This window comes from Eptatretus burgeri, chromosome 1 (assembly GCF_056783735.1).
Source record: "Eptatretus burgeri isolate ZD-2024b chromosome 1, Ebu_testis_v1, whole genome shotgun sequence".
Classification (NCBI taxonomy): domain Eukaryota; kingdom Metazoa; phylum Chordata; class Myxini; order Myxiniformes; family Myxinidae; genus Eptatretus; species Eptatretus burgeri.
Genome location: NC_140961.1, coordinates 84,261,905 through 84,284,179, shown reverse-complemented (window position 1 = coordinate 84,284,179; position 22,275 = coordinate 84,261,905). Strand labels below are relative to the sequence as shown.

Here is a 22,275-nt window from a genome sequence, read left to right as displayed (position 1 = left end):
TTTAAAAATTCTATTTTTATTGGAACGTTGAAGTACTCGGCGTTGATGTTGCTATTTCTGTATTTTTTGAAGAATTAGCCGTTTTGCTTATGGCGAGGTGTTGTGCCAAATCATTTAATCTCACCAAGTAATTAGCATCTGTATGACTCAGATAATTGGTTAATTTATAAGAATTCCCCGTATTGATATTTTGCGAAATACGATATTTCTGGCGTTCTGCCTGTGCCTTTGTGTATAATTGGACAAATCAATATCCAACTCTTGCAACACACCAAACGTAGATCCATCCTTTCCAACATATGTCATCTTTATATTCATAGCAGATTTAAAATGGCACCATAAAATCCCCGTTGTTGAGATGAAACAGCACAAATGAGCATAATTGTCCGTGACATTTCGAATCGATGGCTTGTGTTTGAAACGTCGGATAAAACACCTTCCCTTAAAAATTTTACAACTTCAATAGGTGGTGGAACACCATTACTGTCAAAGTAATATTTAGCAGCCTTATCATTAAAAGCACATACCCAATGAGTACCATTTCCACTACCATCTTCTACATTCATAATAACATTCTTGGTATCTTTGGGCAAACTTAATAATTTGTCTCCAATGCAGATTACTACATCAATTTTCTCCCTTATCGAATATTTCTTCAACATAGGTTTTGTTATTTTTATTCATAGCCAACCAGTGTCATATTGTTGTGAGCTGGGGTTCAGTGGCGAGGACGACCGCTAGATGGAGCAGTTGGGCCGTCTCCCACCGAACACCGGAATTGGAAGGTCATCACCCCGGATAACTCAGGAATCGACGGGTCGCTTAAAGCAATGGTTCTCAACCTGGGGGTCACGACATTGTTTTCGGGGGTCACAGGAAGGTTGTCAAAACAAATAAACAAACAAATATATCATAAAGAAATTCATAAATTTTTTTGAAAATGATTTTTCAATTAGATCTCCCATACCAATGTTATAATGGAGTCATTATGAAACAGATTTGAGCAACAAGTGAAATGTGTGAGTGTGAGTGTGTGAGAGAGAAGCATAGTGGCGGGTGCTGAAAGTCAATGTTAGCGCTAGCTATCTACTGCAAGGTGGCTGAATATGGATCGGTGGCTTGTCAAAAAACGTCTGCCAGCTCAAGATGCGGACCAAGACGACACATGTGAAGGTGGGCCAACTGTTACAAGTTCAACTGAAAAACGTAAGGTGCCGGCGGCAGATTTGGCCTCCAACAAGTGTCGGAAATATCAGACCGACTTTCTGCAATACGGATTCACATGCCTAGCCAAAAATGAAGTGGAATATCCATAGTGTGTTCTGCATTCAGAAGTGTTTGCTCACGAAAGCTTGAAACCAGTGAAATTGAAGAGACATTTACAAAACAAACACCCATCCTACATTGACAAACCATTCGATTTTTTTCGTCGTAAGGAGGGAGAACTACAGAGCCAAAAGACGACTGTACGTGAGCACTCTACAATCCCTGTCAAAGCCCTGTTGGCTTCATATGAAGTGGCATACCTGGTTGCTCAATCCAAAAAGCCCCATACTATTGCAGAGAGCCTGATCCACCCATCAGCGATTGCAATGACCAGAGCTATGCATGGTGAAAAAATAGCTAGCACACTTGAGACTATTCCACTGTCTAATAACACAATGGTGCGGTGCATTGGTGAAATGGCCAACGACATTGAAGAGCAGCTCATTGACCGAGTGAAGAAAAGTGGAAGATTTTCCCTCCGAATTGACGAAACAACGGATGTTTCCACTGATGCACAGTTACTTGTTTTTGCAAGGTACAGCTACGAGGGGAAAATGTACGAGGATATGTTGTTTTGCTCGACAATTGAAGGAACTTGCACTGGTCGTGAAATTTTTAACAAACTGGACAGTAAAATGTGCGAGGAGGGGCTAAGTTAGGAAAATTGCATCTCTGTGTGTACAGATGGAGCTGGTGCCATGCAGGGGACAAGAAGGGGACTGAAAGCTAAAGTTTTGGAAGTGGTGCCGCATGTCAAATTCACTCATTGCATTATTCACAGAGAGGCCCTCGCCAGCAAGAACCTCGAGCCACAACTCCGCAATGTTCTCCAAACAGCAATTAAAGTGGTGAACTTCATCAAATCCTGTCCGGTGAATACCAGACTGTTTGCCACACTCTGCCAGGAAATGTGTTCGGAACACGAATCTCGACTATTTCACACAGAGGTCAAATGACTATCACGGGGGAAAGTTGTAACCAGATTGTTTGAACTGCGTGAGGAGGTTCGCATTTTCCTCTCAGATTGCGGCTCCCCCCTCGCTGACTACCTGACCGACCCCACATGGGTTACTGGCCTTGCATATCTGGCAGGCATATTTGATAAACTGAACAGTCTAAACTTGTCTCTCCAAGGCCCAAACACCAATGTCCTCACGCTTTCTGACAAGGTTACAGTGTTTACTAAGAAGCTTGAGCAGTGGGCAGCACGAGTCGAAGACAGCAGTGTGGAAATGTTCCCAGAGCTCGAGGACTTCATGGACAAATTTGACATAAGCATCCAAACAATAAAAGGACTTATTGCTACTCACCTCAGAAGCCTGCTTGGCCACTTCAATAGGTACTTCCCAAAAGACGACACCCCAGAGAGAAACGACTGGATACGCCAGCCTTTCATCACCTCATCTGCCCGACACCTGTCATCGGAGCTTGAGGATGCGCTCTTCGACCTCTCCTCTGACCGCACATTAAAGATCGCTTTTTCCTCATCCACCCTCGTGAAATTCTGGCTGTCAGTGGCCGCAGAATACCCAGGACTATCAAAGGCTGCAATTGATATACTTATTCCATTTGGATCTACATACCTTTGTGAGAAGACCTTTTCCTCATTGACATTTATCAAGAACAAATACAGATCACAGCTCATTAGAGTTGAGGATGATCTTCGTGTTGCAGTCTCCAGCTTAAAACCAAGAATACAGCTGCTTTGTTCAAAGAAACAGGCCCAGCCATCCCACTAAAATGAGTAAGTGAATACTATCTGACAATACAAGCCTGTGCCTTTACAGATGTAACTGTTAAAAAAAAGAATTATTGTGTGTTATTGTGTTCAATTATTGTGAGGCAGTATTATCTGAATTATTGTGTTCAATTATTTTGAGTCAGTATTATATGAATTATTGTGTTCAATTATTCTAAGTCAGTATTATCTGAATTATTGTGTTCAATCTGAAAAAAAATGAAACTGAAAACCCATTGAGAATCGTTGTTAGAAAGGGGAAAATGCAAAATGAGATGAATGATAATAGGCTACAAGCCTACAACTGGCATAACTGTTATAAGAACTGTGAATGAACTGAGAATAATAAGCCTGTAGGGACACTGAGAGGTATTTGCACTGTGCTTAAAGCTGTTTTGCAGGCCCAGCTATATGAGAATGAATGATAATAGCCTATTGCCATCAGCTTGTAAAGCAGTCCTGTTGCATCCTTCACAATGAGTTGTGCTGTCAGATTTTGAATAAAATTTAAAACTGTACTTAAAGCCAAATTGATTTAGTTTTTTGAATATTTTTGGTCAGTAATGCAAGGTTTGTGTACGTCTGGTAGCTGTCATGTGCGATAGTAACCTCTGTCTGCAGCAGAGGGTCGCTCAATCTTCCAGTCTGTGTCCCATGCATAAATAGGCTACATACCGCTCTTTGCAATTACAGAAGCCTTTTTTTATGAATGTGGCTGGCTGTTTTTACTGTGTTATACATCAGAGTGTAAATAATTAATTTGTGATGCCAGTTTAGTTTAGTTTAGTTCTGTTTAGTTTTAACAGCTGGCAGTACCTAGGCGTTGGCCAATGTGCTCCAGGCAATGTGGATTTTTTTATGCGCTCCGTGACGTCACTGCAGTGTGTTTCAAGTGTGAGTCGGGAGGGGGGTCGCGGCTCAAAAAGGTTGAGAATCACTGGCTTAAAGGACCGTGGTCGCCAATATTTCGACGGCGTGAGGTAGGGTCCACGTGTTCAATTCACCTAAGTACCCACGCCGTCTAACTTCCGGGGAAGCCACACCCTCGGCCGACTTTGTCCGAACCGAGTTGCTGTCACCGACTCGGATCCGGCGAAACCGGGCGGAAGTTACCAAAGCCGTGCCGGGCCAAATAACTTGCAGCACAGACAGACGGCCTCACTATTTCTCAAGCCTGCACCGTGCTGGGTCAATGGTAGAAACGACAGGCAATGAGTTGGAACATTTTACATGTGATTTATTTTACAATAAGGAGGGAGACACAGAGCAGAGTTATCACGAATAAAATGCAATATACAATGAGCAATCAACACTTATATAATTTCTACTTATAGGACAACACCAAGCTGTTAGACACGAACACACACCAAAAGAAAATGGACCCGGTGGTCTTTATTTCGACTCTCGTCGCCAAGGGGATAGACAGGCTGGAGATCAGAGCTTGGTCGGTACCTGGCCGCCTCGTGCGATTTGGCCCGTCACTGCAGGTGTGAAACTCGAGGTCGTCGGCGGGCCCAGACACGGTATAGTGGGGTCCAGGCGGAGGCGAGGGTCGCTCCTCATAGAGGGCCAGCCGAGATTCCTGGCTCAGACTCGAGGTTATTGCTCGACAAAAGGAGAGATGGAAGTCAACGGCTGTGGAACAGTCAGAGGACCAACTTGAGACACGGCAGCGACGACCACCGACGCATACCGAGAGCAATGGCGACCCCTTTTTCCTCTCCGACAATTCCAACCCAACTCCAGCGAGCACTCAGGGAATGGCGACCCCTTTCTTCTCCGACAATTCAAACCCAACTCCAGAAAACACTCAGGGGAGCCCAGCGATTCTTATCCCTCCCCTGGCCGGGGTGGGGTGATCGGTCCTCTGAGGTAATCTTTCCCATGATTGGACAGGGTTTTGTGGGGTGATGTGCTGGCCATCCGTGATTGGACAGGGGGGAACCCCCTCCTTTCCTGGGCAGAGTCGGTGTTCTGAGGTGAGGAAACCTCCGCCCACGTCCGTGGTCGAACGCACGTGGGCAATGGCGTCGATGGTGCGAAGAAGTGAAGGATTGATTTGTTGGCGTTGGGTATTGCAAAAATCTAACTGAAAAGAAACTTCGCAGCGCACGGACACTTATAAACCCATTAAACATAGGGGAGGGTTCTAACTATAGACACATAATTATCAAAATAACTGAACTGCGGGGACTCTGGCTGTTGTGTGCAAATGGCTGCCAGATTCGTAACAATACAAGGTTTCCACTTGTTCTCTCGTGAGTAAAACATCAATTCTTACAGCCCCCTTTCTTTGAATTGTATCAGAATTGATAGAACAAGGTTTTACATTTTGAATGTATAATTTAAATTTTTCGAAGTTGCTTTGATTAACATGGACTCCCGTTGGTACTTTGCCACTCATCTTATTAAATTGCCATCAAACAATGAAGTAATATTCACCATCATGCCATTTTCTGCATTAATCATCATCTCAGTTTCTTCCAAAAGCAAACAATATGTATCAACTTCTTTGCTCTCTCCTCTTTCAATGTACAGGGAAGCATCTACTCTACTGTACTTTGTAGTTTCCTTTTGAGACCTCAGGTCAATCACATAGATTGTATAAAGCTTTTTAAACAAAACCACATCCAAAATGGGCTCTTTATTTCCAATACTTTCACACACCTTTTGGTAAGACTTGTCGGCTTCCGCATAATCATTTTTATAGCAATCAATTTCCAATCTATCTCGCGGGTACAATGTCTCATCCAGAGAAACTCGAAGTTGTTTGACCTTGGCATTTACAGCCAATGTGTTGTTCTCATCAGTCGTGTTATCTCCATCTGGTTCCTTAAATATGAGCCACAAGTATCGCGGCTTTCCTTCCAGAACACCCAAATTCCAAGTGTAGGTAGTTTGGTTCAGTTTAACTTGTTGGCATCTCCTTTTCAGGTATGATACATTCAGCAGCTTCTTTGAGTTAAGTCGTATATTCAACATCTCCTCCGTTTTCAGAGTCGGAGTGTATTCACTGATATACCAACACATCTCATTAACAACAAACTTCTTATCACCAAAGGCATTAGCAACACCAAAAATCACTCTGTTTTCATTGTTATTTCTCTGTAGTTGAAATCAAATTTTAAGTCCATACAGAACTTTATCATAATCACAAAATCCAAATATCCATTTAAGAGGAACTGCCATGGTAAAACTATTCTGTTTTTGTTTCATCATTAAACATTGACTTTCTTTGATTATAGCCCGGGTCAGTGTTTGTTCCCATAGCCATATCGGGGTTTATAAAACCTTCAACAGCTCCCATACCCATTCTTTCAGAAAATGAATACAGGGTAAATTTCATCATTTCTGATGCAGCAGAGACATAATCAACCGCTTCAATTTATTGTGTTCCAATATACAAACGAACACTGTTAAACATTTTCCAGAAGAAATCATTTACGAGTGTGGCGTTTGTGTTTTGAGCAGCCGTAGTGAATGTAAATTTACACAAGAAACTATCGGCTACATTCAAGGAAGTGTGTTGATTACTTATTTCAAAACTTTTTGTTCCTTTTGTATTCCAGTCTGTTCCTGTGATGGCATTTACCAGAAGTAGTCTTCTTTTTTGGTAGAGTTTGAGATGATGATGGTATCATCCAAATTGTGGATACTATCAATCGCTTCTATACTTGTATATATTTAGGAACAAATATATGTTTTATGCTAAAACTTTCGAAATCCTGACCCCAACATGAGTTATTTTTTGTTTTTCTTGTGGGGATAGTTGAGTTTTACCCTTCTTAATTTCTTTGATAGCCTGTAATTTACGAGATTCCTTCTGAGCATCTTTCACGCTTGCAACATTTCCCACAGCAGAAGCGGATTAACCTATGAGGTCCTTATGTTTAAGAATTGTTGAACCAATGCCCATTAGAGTATCCATTATTCAATCTCCACTTCAAAATTGTTCTCCAACACTGGGCTGTAGGTTTGTAGTTTCCTCTACCAAGATAAACACATTTATCCTCGGGATTGTTCAAAGAATGGTACGAGTTAAGGTATATATCCTCTCCTTCAGTAATTATTTTATATTTCTTTAGCTCATGCTTCCTCACAGTCGGCTATATATACATATATATTGTTGTGGTTACCAAATTCGCAAACCACCATTCAGGTCCCTTAGGTGAGGTATATCGGTAAGTACATGTGTAGTTAGGCCCAAACCCGTTGTCTAGTGGGAATACATGTCATTTATGCGTGCTGCGACTCTTCAGGATAGCCGTTTTTCTTTTGCTATCTTTATTTTGGACCAACCGCCATGATTACCACCACAACCAGAACATCAACCACCAACCACAACGCCGCTTCACCACAACCGCCACGACCTTCCCGTCACACCTCGCAACCGTCGCATCGCCACCGTTCTTGCCCCGCTGTGGGTACCGGTGTTGGACTCGTGCAGGGCGCGCGCCGAACAGCGTGTACAAAATCACGGATTTTGTGCTTCAAAAACGGATCAAAAACGACACACGCCCACTTTTTGCCGTCCAATCGGTGAGCGAGGGGCGACTGGCCCCGCCCCAGGGCGATCGATATATGCAAATTTATGGATCAAAAGCCTTCACGCCCACTTTTTCTCCCGCCAATGCGGTGCGAGGTGAAAGGTCGAAGGGAGGGGGTCAAAGATGAGAGGGCGAAGCTACGGGGCTGATAAAAGGACCGTGTTCGTCAGTCCAGGGAGTCCAGAGGCGGAGAGTAGGAGAGTAGGAGAGTCGGAAACAGAGAGTCAAGACTTCGCGGGCGGTGGAAGGAGCTGGTCGTCGTGTGCGTTGGAGTCGGAACGGAGGGGACGGAGCTGTGGAAAGGCAGCGACACCAGACGAGGGGGTGCTCGCGTCGGGAGCTGCACCCCAGGGAGGCCGACAGCGCGACCTGGCCGAGGTGGAGACGCTCGTCGCGGGATAATAAAAATCCTCTATACCCCGAGCATCAGCAACCCCCTCCTGTTTCCCCCCGCGCTGAGATAGTGCGACCACGGCGGCCCCTTTCCCACCCCCTACCAGACACTGCCCGCGAGGCCCGCGGAGTTGAGGCACCATCGCCGCTCCGCGTCTCATCACCAGACGAGTAGGCCCGACCCGGTCTCGGCCTCAGGCCCGCCTCATCCTTGAGGGTATTCTTTCCTTGGTTTTGGGTATGTGTTGTCGGCGCCGTCTGTGAAGTAGAATTGTATAAGTGTTGCCGTGTGCTCGGTAGTCGGTATTAGCTCTGCATTGTGTTTTCGCTTTTACATTTGCTTTTTGTGTAAATTACATTGTGTCTTTTCTGTGTGCATTTGGTGGAATTGTATATGTGTGCTCCCGTGTGCCGCGAATAAATGTGCTTTGTGTTGAACTGTTTCCCGCTTCGCTTCGTCTTTTCCTCTATTGAATCCCCATCTTGCTTCACGTAAAGGGTTGGTAGTGGGCTGAATACGCCCGATAATTAATCGAACCGTCGAGGTCGACGATAACACCGCTCGGTTATTCTGATAGTTCGGAACGGGTCGCTTAAGTGGCCCGTGTCCGAAGTCGACCTGCGGCGAGGTGCGATCGCCCGGTCTACCCTCCGCGTGGGTACTTAGGTAGGTCGAATTTGGCGAGCAACCCTATCCCACGCGGGGGCTGATTGGCTCGATCGCGGTGAGACCGAAAGGTCCACCCGTGACTGGTTCCCGGCGTTAGTCCGAGAGGGTCACGACTGGATTGTCCGTCCGGTGGGCGACGTGCCGCGATTCGAGTTACGTGGCCGTCAGCACGCCGGCGGGCGCGAATACCGCAACTCTGGTGTCAGGTCGTGCGATACAAATTCATCGCCCTCCTCGCGGCACTGGTATCGGAGAACAGGAAAACGGGCTCTCCTGTCTCCGGCTAAATTCACGGGAATCGGTCCAGGGGTGAGAGAAGCGACCCCCGATTCCCTCCAAATTACGAGCGAGCAAATTAACCCTTTAAGAGAAGCAAGATGGCGTCTCAAGGCGAGCGGGAGCCGGGGGTATTAGAAATGTATATGTGTAGTAATGTAGAGTCCATGGTCCAGGATGGAATCCCCGAGCAGGAAATGTTGATTGTGCAGGAACACGGACTCGCCCAACTGAACCCAGAGCCCGAAATGGGTGCGGCAGCGGCCGCGGTGTATGACACCTCCCCCCCCCCTCTCCACCAAAACCCTTCCCCAACCCCTGCCCAAACGGCTCACTCAAGCGCACCCGACATGGCCCAGCTATGCGCCATGCTGGCGGCAATGACAGCAAAGATGGATACAAATACAAATGAAGTGAAAACGACGATGGATGCGAATACACAGCAAATGAAAAAAGAAATGAAAGAACTACGGGGTGAGACGCAGAACATGGGCCGATGCCTGCAGGCGGGCATGAAGGCCGTTAGCAGGGAACTCAAAATGGCGACTCCACGAGTGGGAGCAAACGAGCTGGAAGGGGGTGCAACGGCTGACAGGCCCGCGGTGGAGGCGGGTAAAAAAATAATTCGGGGGGCGTGTTGGGCGAGGGTCGTGACAGAGGAATCGACGGTGACCAAAAGGGAAAAATTAAATGGGGAGACCAAAACGTGTGAGACGAGACACGAGGTGACGACGACAGAAACTTATAAATGTATAGAGACACGGGAGACAGAAAAATAGAGGAGAGACAACACGATGAAGACGGGGTAAGTGACGCACACACACACACGGAGGTAGTGGAGGATAATGGGGGTGAGCTCGCGGAGCGTGCAGGGACCCGGTGCGAGCAGCTGGATGGCCTCCTCCAGGAACGAGGGGAGGGAGTCTGCCCCCTTGAGGTGAGTCACGACCAGGTGAGTTCGGTCGTGCTTTGCGAGGTTGAGGGGGCGAGTGCTGCGAACGGGTGCACGGAGAGCTTGGGGGGTATAGAGGCCCCGGAGACCCTTGTGGGGACACGAATCCCCAGTGTGGTTGTCCCTGTGTGTGTGGTGCAAGGTGTGAGTGCGTCCCCGTGTGTGGAAGCGACCCCGTGTGTGAGTGGTGTGGTGGCGATGGTGCCGGAGTACGTGCTTCCCAGCACGCTGTGTGTGGATGAGGCACCGCGGTTGAGTGCCCCCGCGTGTGTGAGTGAGGCACGGTGTGTGGATGAGGGACAGCGGTTGAGTGCCCCCGCGTGTGTGAGTAGTATGGTTTGTGTGAGTAGTGAGGCACGCGTGAGTGAACGGCCGTATGCAAGGGAGACCGTGTGTGTGAGAGAGCGGCATGTGAGGGAGATGTCGGTTGGCATGCGGGAGCACGCAGCCGCGTCTCCCGGTGTGAATGTGATGGAGTGGACTGTGTGCGTCGTAACACGCAGGTGTGCGTGGGTCGAATGGCGACGACGAGGGCGACATGAGAAGAAAGAAAGCCGGGTAGCGGCTGTAGTTGTTTCGCGGACCGTGCCGGGTTCACCCAGCAGTGAGCACGCGGTTCGTGCTGTGCAACGCACGAGACCGCCACGTGCTCGCTTGCGAGAGTGAAGTCCCGGTCCGGAAACGCACGCGGTGGATTTGCCGATCCCGCGGACGGACAAAGTTTAGGCAGGTAAACGGATTTGGACCGGACGGGTTCTCCACGCGATCATGTGTGTTAAGCTCCAACGGGCAAAGCACATGTGTTCGCGTGGGGAACCCCTCGAGACGTGGGGCTTGTGTTTTTTTTTTATGCGCACGGTGACGTCATGGCTGCACGTGGGGTTGGAATCCGGCAGGAGGGGTATCTCTGCCGGATGGTACCGTCCAAGGAGGGACGAGGAACACGTGCAGCTGCATGACGTCACGGGCAGGTGCAAAGTGCGCGAGCTCTGAGTTGCCGCGCAGGTGCTGCGCATGAAAAAAAAACAAAAAAAAAACAAGCCTCACTTTCGGGTGCACAGGATTCCTGGGCAAGGGGTGGAAGACCCCCTTGACCCTGGGCACAGGATGGAAACTAGTTAGGGGGAAGGGTTAGCTTAGCTAGACCGACTTCATGGGGCAGGGGTAAGTCCTCATGGAGTCCGTGGAATGGATTAGTTAGACAGATTGTAGCCAGATTTAGGTTGGGAAATGGATTTATGGGATTATTTGGAGACAGAGACAGACTTTGGATGTGTAGTGGGGACGTAGCTTAGCTACGTAGGTTAAAAGGAACGTGCTACAAGTTTAAGGGACGACGTGGGAGCACGAGTTAGTTAGGGGAGGTAGTTAGGAGGATGGCAGAGTTCAGCGGTGTGTGTGTTGAAGAGTTGGTGAGTGAAGTGGAAGCATGTGCTTGGTGAGTGAGTGAAGCCAGCGGGTCTGTGTGAGTGGAGCGAATGGGGAATGCATGGTGCGATGAGTGATTGGGGGGAGGAGTGACTCCCGCCCAAGGGACCCCGGGGTCAGAGTAAAGTGTGTTAGGGGGTTAGTCAAATTGAAAAATGGAGGTCGTTTTGTTGTTGGTGGGAAAGTAGGCTCGAGACCCATTTGGAGGGGTGCAGGAGCCCTGTTGACGGGCTTGGGAGCGTCGCTGCGAAAGGTGAGTATCGCTGAGTGGGTACCCCGGGCACCAGGCTAGTCGGCCGTGGTAGGCCAAGGGCCCATGGGGGGCCGGGATAGCGTAGTGGGCACGGGTGCGCCTGCTTGTTGCGGGGGCCCGGGGCGCCATTAGCCGCGTGGGCAGTGTTGTGGGCATGGGTGACCCTCGGAAAGGGGCCCGGGAAGCCAGCCTGCCACGTGTGCGTTTCAAGGGAGGTGCCATGGGGGGCACTCCCCGGTGTTAGGGAGCTGGTAGGCTCGGAGGCAGTGTAGTGCCCGGGGGTGCCATAGCGGGAGAATCGGCAGAGGGTCGTGCCTGCCTTAGGGAGCCACGTGTCCCAGCCAGGAGACCGTGTGAGGGCACGGAGAGAAAATTGGGGGGCGAGGCCCGAAATTGTGAGGACACCAACACAGGCGACGGGAATCTGGGTTGTTAGAACCAATAGTTTAAGCGAGAGGCGCTTGTTGAAGCCCCAGGGTAGTTTAACAGTTAATGGTTAGGGTAGATTAGGAGATGTACCCCTCCGCACCATCCATCCCCTCGCTGTCGTTGTGGGCCGCTGGACCCACTTTGTGTTATAGATCGCTGAACTCTGGGGAGGCCATTCTGAGGCTTGAGTTGGGCCTCGACACAGGACGCTAGCTCTCCCTTATTCCCCTCCGGGAAGGGAACGTAGGGGTTGGGAGTAGGCTAGGTGACAGGATAGGTTAGCCGAACAAGGACGATAAAGGGGGTTAGGGGACGATTTATAGAGGGGAAGTAAACATAAAAGTAAAAATAAAAAAAAATAAGTTGGGGCTAAATTGGGGTTTGACAAATTAAGGGAGTGGGTATGTACAGTGACAGGCAAAGGCGATAGGTTGGGAGGGAGACAGGTAGGTAGGTCCGAGCCCGCCTTCCGAGTGGCCAGCACCACCGCACCCCCTCCACCAACCCCCACTGAACGGCAAAGGCTGGCCAGCTTCATCGGCTGGCTGTTTTTTCTTCGAGGCCTGTGCCGGCCAACTTCATCGGCAGCTGTTATTTTGCTGCAAGGTCTGTGCCGGCTGGATCGTCTGCAGCTGCTGTGCTGCAAGGCCTGTGCCATCGGCTGGCCGTGTTTTGCGTCAAGGCCTGTGCCGGCCAGTTCATCTGCCGGCTGTGTTTGCCTGCAGCAGCCTTCTTCTGCGGGCTGTGTTTGCCTGCTGCCTTTGCCATGCCATGCCCACTGCCACGTTCACCAGCCCCGTTCAATTTTTGCTTTGCCCCCCCCCCCTGTTCATTTCCATGTGCGCCAGGATCCGCAAGGCAACAGTTTGCAAGCTGCGAGAACTGCCCTGTTGGCAGCTACAACACGGGCCTGCAGTGGCGGCCCATGCACCGTGTTTGTGTTCATCCATCCATTTGTTGTGCTCATTGCGTGTGCCACTTGAGCTGGCACGGAGACTGCGTTTGTGCAGCCCATGCACCGTTGTGGTTCACTGAGTTCGATTCAAACCATCCATCCATCCATTCGTTGTGCTCATTGCGTGTGCCACTTGAGCTGGCACGGAGACTGCGTTTGTGCAGCCCATGCACCGTTGTGGTTCACTGCATTCGGTCCATCCATTCATTGTGTTCATTGCGTGTGCCACTTGAGCTGGCACGGAGACTGCGTTTGTGCAGCCCATGCACCGTTGTGGTTCACTGCGTTCAGTTCAAAAGGGAAGGCCTTGGACTGCGTGTGAGCAGCCAGCCACGTTCCCTGTCACCTGCATTGTTTTGAGCCAGAGACTGCATGCGGGCAGCCTGGCTCCCTGCTAACTGCTTTTCTTTTGCAGAGTTCAATGATCCTGGGCCATGGTTTAGTGTAAAATTTGTAAGTTAAGGTTAAGATGTACTGTAAATATGAGTGCGCCCCCGGCATGTATGTCTTAGCGCCGGCAATTTTATTTAAGTCGTCCGTGTGAGTGAGTTTGTTTAGGTAGTTACGCAGCCCTCAGGTTATTTATTTTGGGGGACACGAATACCATGAATGTCGCACTCAGGGATCCGTAGGTAAAATGTACTCGGGGGAAAACTACACATGATGGCACACGAAAATTTGACGACTCGGGACGAGTCTGTAAAAAGGGGAGGGGGTAGTGTTGTGGTTACCAAATTCGCAAACCACCATTCAGGTCCCTTAGGTGAGGTATCTCGGTAAGTACATGTGTAGTTAGGCCCAAACCCGTTGTCTAGTGGGAATACATGTCATTTATGCGTGCTGCGACTCTTCAGGATAGCCGTTTTTCTTTTGCTATCTTTATTTTGGACCAACCGCCATGATTACCACCACAACCACAACATCAACCACCAACCACAACGCCGCTTCACCACAACCGCCACGACCTTCCCGTCACACCTCGCAACCGTCGCATCGCCACCGTTCTTGCCCCGCTGTGGGTACCGGTGTTGGACTCGTGCAGGGCGCGCGCCGAACAGCGTGTACAAAATCACGGATTTTGTGCTTCAAAAACGGATCAAAAACGACACACGCCCACTTTTTGCCGTCCAATCGGTGAGCGAGGGGCGAATTGGCCCCGCCCCCAGGGCGATCGATATATGCAAATTTATGGATCAAAAAGCCTTCACGCCCACTTTTTCTCGGGCCAATGGGGAGCGAGGTGAAAGGTCGAAGGGAGGGGGTCAAAGATGAGAGGGCGAAGCTACGGGGCTGATAAAAGGACCGTGTTCGTCAGTCCAGGGAGTCCAGAGGCGGAGAGTAGGAGAGTAGGAGAGTCGGAAACAGAGAGTCAAGACTTCGCGGGCGGTGGAAGGAGCTGGTCGTCGTGTGCGTTGGAGTCGGAACGGAGGGGACGGAGCTGTGGAAAGGCAGCGACACCAGACGAGGGGGTGCTCGCGTCGGGAGCTGCACCCCAGGGAGGCCGACAGCGCGACCTGGCCGAGGTGGAGACGCTCGTCGCGGGATAATAAAAATCCTCTATACCCCGAGCATCAGCAACCCCCTCCTGTTTCCCCCCGCGCTGAGATAGTGCGACCAAGGGGGCCCCTTTCCCACCCCCTACCAGACACTGCCCGCGAGGCCCGCGGAGTTGAGGCACCATCGCCGCTCCGCGTCTCATCACCAGACGAGTAGGCCCGACCCGGTCTCGGCCTCAGGCCCGCCTCATCCTTGAGGGTATTCTTTCCTTGGTTTTGGGTATGTGTTGTCGGCGCCGTCTGTGAAGTAGAATTGTATAAGTGTTGCCGTGTGCTCGGTAGTCGGTATTAGCTCTGCATTGTGTTTTCGCTTTTACATTTGCTTTTTGTGTAAATTACATTGTGTCTTTTCTGTGTGCATTTGGTGGAATTGTATATGTGTGCTCCCGTGTGCCGCGAATAAATGTGCTTTGTGTTGAACTGTTTCCCGCTTCGCTTCGTCTTTTCCTCTATTGAATCCCCATCTTGCTTCAAGTAAAGGGTTGGTAGTGGGCTGAATACGCCCGATAATTAATCGAACCGTCGAGGTCGACGATAACACTGCTCGGTTATTCTGATAGTACGGAACGGGTCGCTTAAGTGGCCCGTGTCCGAAGTCGACCTGCGGCGAGGTGCGATCGCCCGGTCTACCCTCCGCGTGGGTACTTAGGTAGGTCAAATTTGGCGAGCAACCCTATCCCACGCGGGGGCTGATTGGCTCGATCGCGGTGAGACCGAAAGGTCCACCCGTGACTGGTTCCCGGCGTTAGTCCGAGAGGGTCACGACTGGATTGTCCGTCCGGTGGGCGACGTGCCGCGATTCGAGTTACGTGGCCGTCAGCACGCCGGCGGGCGCGAATACCGCAACAATATCATCCATCTGCTTGGGTGGACGGAGGTTTTCTTCACCCCTATCTGTCTGTGAGCACGATATCTCAAAAAAGTTGTGGACAGATTTGGACGAAACATGGCGGACAGTTTTGGTGTGTGATAAAGAATTGATTCGATTTTGGTGAAGATCCAAATCCGGATCCAGATACGAGAATTTAAAAAAATCTTTAAAGTGATTTTTCACCATTGAGAAATGGGATCAAAAACGATATATAGCATGATATCTCCACACATTGTGGACGAGTTATGACAAGAGGAGGCAAATTAATTGGGTAGCGGACGACAAGAACAAGCCGATTCCATTCTGGTCTCGGTCCACATGCAGATGTGGCCTATCGGTAGGATGTAAATTGTAAACTGTTCAGCCTGGCGGGGGTATGCGCTCCACAGAGTGCCGTTCAAATTCATGTTTGCAAACAGATGTTGTACCCACGAATAATCCATTGCATTATTGTCAAAATCATAAATTAACCAAACAAAACGAAAAGGTTGTAATGAGAGTTGTTTATTTACCAAATGTAAAAAAAAAAAGAGGAGTCTTTCACAGAAGAAAAATCCTCAACACAAGCACCACTGTTCCAGCAGAATATTTATCCCTCTCTGGAGTACAGCCTCACTGTGAGAGCTAGTGGTAACTTCATCCTCCCACCACTCTCCTCCAAAACAAGCCGCAATATGCGTTACTGACTATTTAAATACAACAGGCAACAATAATTGTTCTTTAAATAAAAAACAAAAGTGGGTTTTCAAAAACCGAATCCTGTAACAAACTGATCATTTACAAATTTTTCTCCATATCCAGAGACAAAAATACACCATTGAGAGCAAATTGATTCCTCGAGGCCAAAAAACGAAAAGAAAATCCCATCTTTAAGCACGCACGGCATGGAATATCAACTTCCATCAGTGATAGCAGACGAGATGAGGATGCCTCCTCATAAATCACTTGGAAATCTACTGAAGTTTCATTTCCTGCTTGCTGTTGTATTCCATCTCAGAGATGTGAAGTGAAAACTCCAAGAATGACACAATCTAAATTCTCAGTTTTTTCATTTGCCTTTTGTTTTGATCAAATTAATTTATTAGCTAGTTCTATTCCCTAGCCTTTTGAAACCCAAATCATATCAAACCGATATAATTACAACTAGTGCTTTCCCTTCGGATAAAGCACTCCTCGCAATATTCAAAGTTGTAAAGCATAAAACTATATGCTTATGCCATTTATACCAAGGGTAAAAGTAATCCATCATTAACTCACCCAAAAGAGCTGCTACATATTGCAAATTTCAATGTTAACAGTGTATTTAAAGCCATCTGAAAACAAACGAAATAGTAAATATTATGAACCCACTCACCCATCCACCCTCAAAAAAAGTAGGCAATATTTGCTTGTCAAAGCTGAAAAAGATGCTTGCACATCTATTACTATATTTAATGAAGACCTCGAGCAGTTTGCTATATTACGAGTTCAAACATCTGCTAGTCACCTGCAAAATGGTGTCAATTCCTTTTATGGATGCTCATAGGCTTCGTCATCTTTTCGTGGGCATGAGAGCGCCGAAACACTGCCAGTGGACTATTCGTTGTACTTGGTCAGCATTAGGCGGGGAATTATGTTCATGGACTGAAGCTCCTGGAAGAGCAGCTTGCAGGCATAGGGGATGCGCAAGGATGAGATGTGACATGAGGACTTGCAATAATTACACCTGCCACAGTGGGGAGTAAACAAGGAAGATGTTGACATTATATTCATGCGGCACATAAAGCAATCTATTGCTAAACACAGAGAAGGGGGGGAGGGGGGGAGTAAGAATCATGAAGACAAATGGGGTCTGGGAGTTGAGGATAGGAGAGAGCTGGGGATGGGGGAAGGCAAGGAAACAAATGAAGACATTGCAGAGATGAAACAGAGGAAAAGGGGTGGGGTTGGAGGTCGGATTAAGTGCAAAGAGGGTAGGTACTATCGCTATATTACCAGCCAGAATAACCCATGAGTCCACACTGGCCACAAACATCCACTTCAAAGGCATCACTCGAGATCATTAGTCGTTCGAGCAGTAACATGCTGGCCCCATAACCAATCAGACAATCGCGCTCCATTTCACCAAGGCGCAAGCCACCATCCCGTGAGCGCCCTTCTGTTGGCTGCCTGAACACACCAGAAATGCAAGATTGTCTGAATAAGATTTTCACAACGAGAGCTAGCCATAATCCAAAACTGAAATCCAACGGAAGTTTGGTCAAAATTTACATTTATTTTCAACTATTACAAAGGAAAAGGCAGGTTGTTCAAAAGGTTGGAAACTGTTTTATAGCAAATAACTGGAGGAAGCCAGTTCCACTGGTGATGCTTCAATTGCTACATAAAGAATACGGATGTGATGAGAATGCATCCGGGGCAAAACACAAAAATAATATTTTGGGGAAACTGCTTGATCAAATTAAATGAAGTAAATGAATTGAGATTAAGGAGAAGTACAAGTCTGCTTCAGAAAATTGGAACAACACAGCGAGAACCTGGCATGCTCAACAAATTCCTTATAAATGATCAAGAGCTCAATTTGTCTGAGACATCAAACATCTAAAAGAAGAACAAACAAGATTCTCTCAGAAAAGTTTGTAAAATCATAAATATCTCCTTTCCGCAAAACAATGATCATTTGAACACAGGGCAGTCATTTCAAAATATTAGAATATCCATTTATTTATTCCACAAAATTAGAATGTGTTTTCAGCCAAGAGACAGGAGAAATTGCTTCAATACTTGGTTGGTCCTCCTTTAGCTTTGATCACAGCCTTTATGTGGTGAAGCATTGATTTGACAAGTTGATTGCATTATTTTACCATGATGGATTCCCAGCACAGGACCAGTTTATCCTTCAGTTCCTGAAGCATTTGGCAGTGGGCCATAGATTCCATATTGGATTTAAGTCTGGTGAGCTTGCAGGACAATCGAAGAACCACAATGCCAGGTGCAGAAAGCTTGCAGGACAATTGAAGAACCACAATGTTAGGTGCAGAAAGCCTTGCCATTGTAGACTGTGTACTATGAACATTCCAGCCATGTCGTTCCATTCCATGTTGCGCTATGTCGTTCCAGCCAGGTCATGCTGGAAGATTATCATTTTTACCAACACCTCTCAGCAGGTGGGATGATGAAATGCTCCAGCACGTCTTGGTATTCAGCCACATTAACCGTCTGATTCAGCAAGCAGAGAAGTCTGCCAACACAGCACTCATGCCACCTGGTGTTGTGGAAACTTGACACTCCACTTTAAGCAGGTAGAGGGATATGTCTCTTTTGGACGGCGCCATACTTGGGATCTCTAATCACCAAAAGAGATACCAAATTTTGATTATTCCGTGAACACAACAGATTGTAGACCTCACACTCCCACTGTCTCTCCTAAAGGATCATCTGGAAACTCCCCCAACCCATCCACTTTCTCAACAATCCTCTTGAAGTTCTTTCATTCAAGCTTCTGGGTCTCACTATCTGCCATGATCTTTCCAGGGAAAGCCACATTTTCAAGCTGGCCTCCAAAGCCAGTCGCTGACTGGGAATCCTCCATTGTGCAAAGTCTTTCCTTGGCACACCTGAGTTCCTGACCACAAACAAAGCTTTCGTCCACAGCTTGATGGAGTACTGCTCCCATCTCTGGGCTGGTGCTCCTGCCTCTCACCTTTCTCAGCTTCACGGCGTGGAAACCAAGGCATTTAGGATCATTGGTATCTCCCGCAATGGGGCTGAGTCTTTGGGTCTCTCAATCTCTCACCGCAGGGAGGTCGGTGGTCTTTGTCTTCTACAGTCTCCACTCCAGCCTAACAGCCTCGCCACCCCTTGCTCTATCTGAGATATGCCCCCCCCCCCCACCATCTGCGCAAGGCGCTCAAGGTCTGCCAGCAACCCCCTTCTGGTAAAACTACCAAAATCAAGAATCACTGCTCATCTTCACTCTTTCATTCCTTTTTTTCCCCCACCTTTGGAACAACCTTCCACACTCTCTTAAATACCACTCTTCCCTCCAGGCCTTCAAAACAGCTGTTCACCACCATCTCTTATCTTGCCCCACCCAAAACCACGATCTTTTCTATCCCCATTAATCCACCCCATACCCACCTCCTTCAAATTCCCTGCTTTCCTTCCTGAAAGTCTCTGTTGTGCAAGGACCTGAAAGTCCCTGTAGTGTCCATTTTGTTCACCCTGTGTACCCCGCCCCATCACTCTCCCTTCCACAGATCTCATGCCTGTTTTACTGTTTTGTTTTGTTTTCCTTCTCTCTCCCACTTCTCTTGTTGTACATTGTGTGTTAGCTCTCATACGAGCCTCGACAGTGTATACAAATAAAAAATAAAAATAAAAACAGTTAACCGTTGTTCTGCGGACCAGTTTTCTCTCTCTTTGGCCCACAACAGTCTTTTCCTCCTCTGGGATGTATTCAGGAGAGGCTTCATGGCAGGACCTGGAAATGAAATCAAAGTTCACGAAGACTGTGGTAGATTGTAGACATGGATGCTTCGACACCATTGCCGTTCCACCTGCGAGCAAAGTTTTTGGTGGAGTGGAGCCAGTTCTTCTTTGCAATGTCAGCAATTCCTGTTATCTCTCGACATGGTGATTCGCTTCTGTCCACAATTTTCTGCATGATGTGACACCATGCCCGGTGCGAAGCTCTTTAAAGATGCCAGATACTGTGGATCTTCTTCTTATTCATAATCATAATAATAATAATAATCTTCAGAGAGAGTATTTCTGAGCTGCCTCTCTCAATAGCAATGGCTCAAGTACCATCCAACAGTTTTACTTTGTGCAGCATCCTTTGCTGATTGTAATCTTAATATTTTGTACACAAAAAGTACACAAAACTGCATTCCTTTGTAAAGCCGCAGTCACACCTTGACGATTTAGCCAGCGTATGAAAAATTTGTCTAAAACGCTGACACACGTCGAATACGTTATGGGTAAGTTTTGTATACGTTAAAAGCACGCTGGCATACGTCGTAGTATGCTGAGAAAGTCGACAAATTTTAACATGCTCAAAATTTTTCGACATATGCCAGCATACGACTCACACGTTCCGCATACGCTTGGCCATAAGTTGTAGGCACATTACGCGATCGTTGACACACGTTACTTGTAAGTTACTCATAAGTCGAAGTAATGTTTAGCATACCCGAAACTTATTTATAACCTATAAGTAACGTGTTGTAGGCACGTTACGCGATCGTTGACACACGTCAACACACGTTACTTGTAAGTTACTCATAAGTCGAAACACGTCGAGGTAATGTTTAGCGTCAGGGTTCCAGACTCCATGTTGTTTTTTTTTTTCTTCGGCATGACGGTGATGTTGACACTTCGATTTCAAGTGCGGTTATAATATAATATAATTAATAGCCTGCCGCTCAACGATTTAAATCATAACCGCACTACAAATCAAAGTGTCAACATCACCGTCATGCCGAAGAAAAAAAACAAACAAACAAAAAAAACCATGGAGTCTGGAACACTGATGGGTTCCTCCTGTGAAGCCCATTTTTATATACCAATTCCCCTAAACGCTGCCAATACGCCATTATACGGTAGCTGTAAGTTATTAACACGTTCAGTAAGTTCTGTGGTCGTCCGGAAGATGTCAAATACATCTACATACGTCAATATGCGTTGGAGATACGTTACACATAGGTTCAAAGCACGTTACTCATAGGTTCAAAGCACGTTACTCATAGGTTAGAAATAAGTTTCGGGTACGTTAAACATTACCTCGACGCGTTTTGACTGATGAGTAACTTACAAGTAACGTGTGTCGACGATCGCATAACGTGCCTACAACTTATGGCCAGCGTATGCAGAACGTGTGCGTCATACGCTGGCATATGTCAAAAAATTTTCAGCATCCTTAAAATATGTCTACGTACTCGGCGTACTACGACGTATGCCAGCGTGCTCTTAACGTATACAAAACTTACCCATAACGTATTCGATGTGTGCCAGCGTATTCGGCAAATTTTTCATACGTCGGCATACGCTGGCTAAAACGTCAAGGTGTGACAGCGGCTTGACACTTCGATGTCTAGTGCGGTTATTATTTGAATCGTCGAGCCCCAGACTTTTAATAGGCTACGCCACGTGATCGTCGGCGATACGCTGCCGCGCGCTATGCATACGTTAGACTATCGTTGGGCATAGGTTGTGAACGCCGACAACACGCTCAGCATTCGTTGGTACAAGTTATCTATATGTTATCAAAACGTTCTGTGTATGTTACTAATACATTATGCATACGTCCAACTCGTTATGAGTACGTCCAAAACTGGAAAAAACCAGCAATAGTTCAGCGTACGCCAGCGTTTTACATACATTTTGATACGTTGCCATACGCTGGCTAAAACATCAAGGTGTGACAGCGGCTTAAACGACTAGGAAGGGATCAGAGGGGTGGGCAGGACTACGACCATCAATCAGCCTGATGGGGGTCGGGCTGTTAGACACATTTGCCCTCAAGCCAATATATGGGTGTGAATAATGGTGGAATATTATCAGAAAGTTGGTGACGGAAAGTACGTACTATTTAGAATGTTAGCTTATCTATAAAGTATGTACAGTATCATTACAATGTGAGCACATCTTCAAAGTTTGCACTACATTTGGAAATCAGTCGTAAAACATCGATGTATGCATTTCCAAAAAAAAAAAGAAAAGAAAAGTAAAGCAACAAGTAATAACATTCTCAAAAATGCAAAAGGATGTTGGGATGTTACTGTAAACAGCATGTAAACAAGGTTGGGATGGTCATGAGAAATGATCATCTGAAACCTTCCCCACATCTTTCTTTGAATTGTGGTTGTCCCAAGTAATTACAAATATATATCGCGCGCACTCACGCACAAACAACTTGTTTACCTATTTTTTGGAGTAACATCCCAACATCCTTTTGCATT

At 47.3% G+C, this 22,275-nt stretch overlaps 1 protein-coding gene across 6 annotated transcripts in view; it reads right to left on the bottom strand.

Moving 5' to 3' along the window:
* Nucleotides 1-293: 293 nt before the first annotated feature.
* POLR3B (RNA polymerase III subunit B) overlaps nucleotides 294-22,275 on the bottom strand; it is a 94,960-nt gene continuing 72,978 nt past the window's right edge. For 5 of the 6 annotated variants that reach the window (XM_085890478.1, XM_085890462.1, XM_085890472.1 and 2 more), the window contains 2 exons: nucleotides 17,309-17,482; nucleotides 15,823-17,039 (listed from right to left, as the gene is read on the bottom strand). In XM_085890478.1, the coding sequence (XP_085746604.1) occupies nucleotides 16,910-17,039; nucleotides 17,309-17,482 (304 nt within the window). In that variant the 3' untranslated portion in view covers nucleotides 15,823-16,909. Of the gene's footprint in view, nucleotides 843-15,822; nucleotides 17,040-17,308; nucleotides 17,483-22,275 lie in introns of those variants that run through there. The other variant, XR_015060626.1, reaches the window with a different exon arrangement.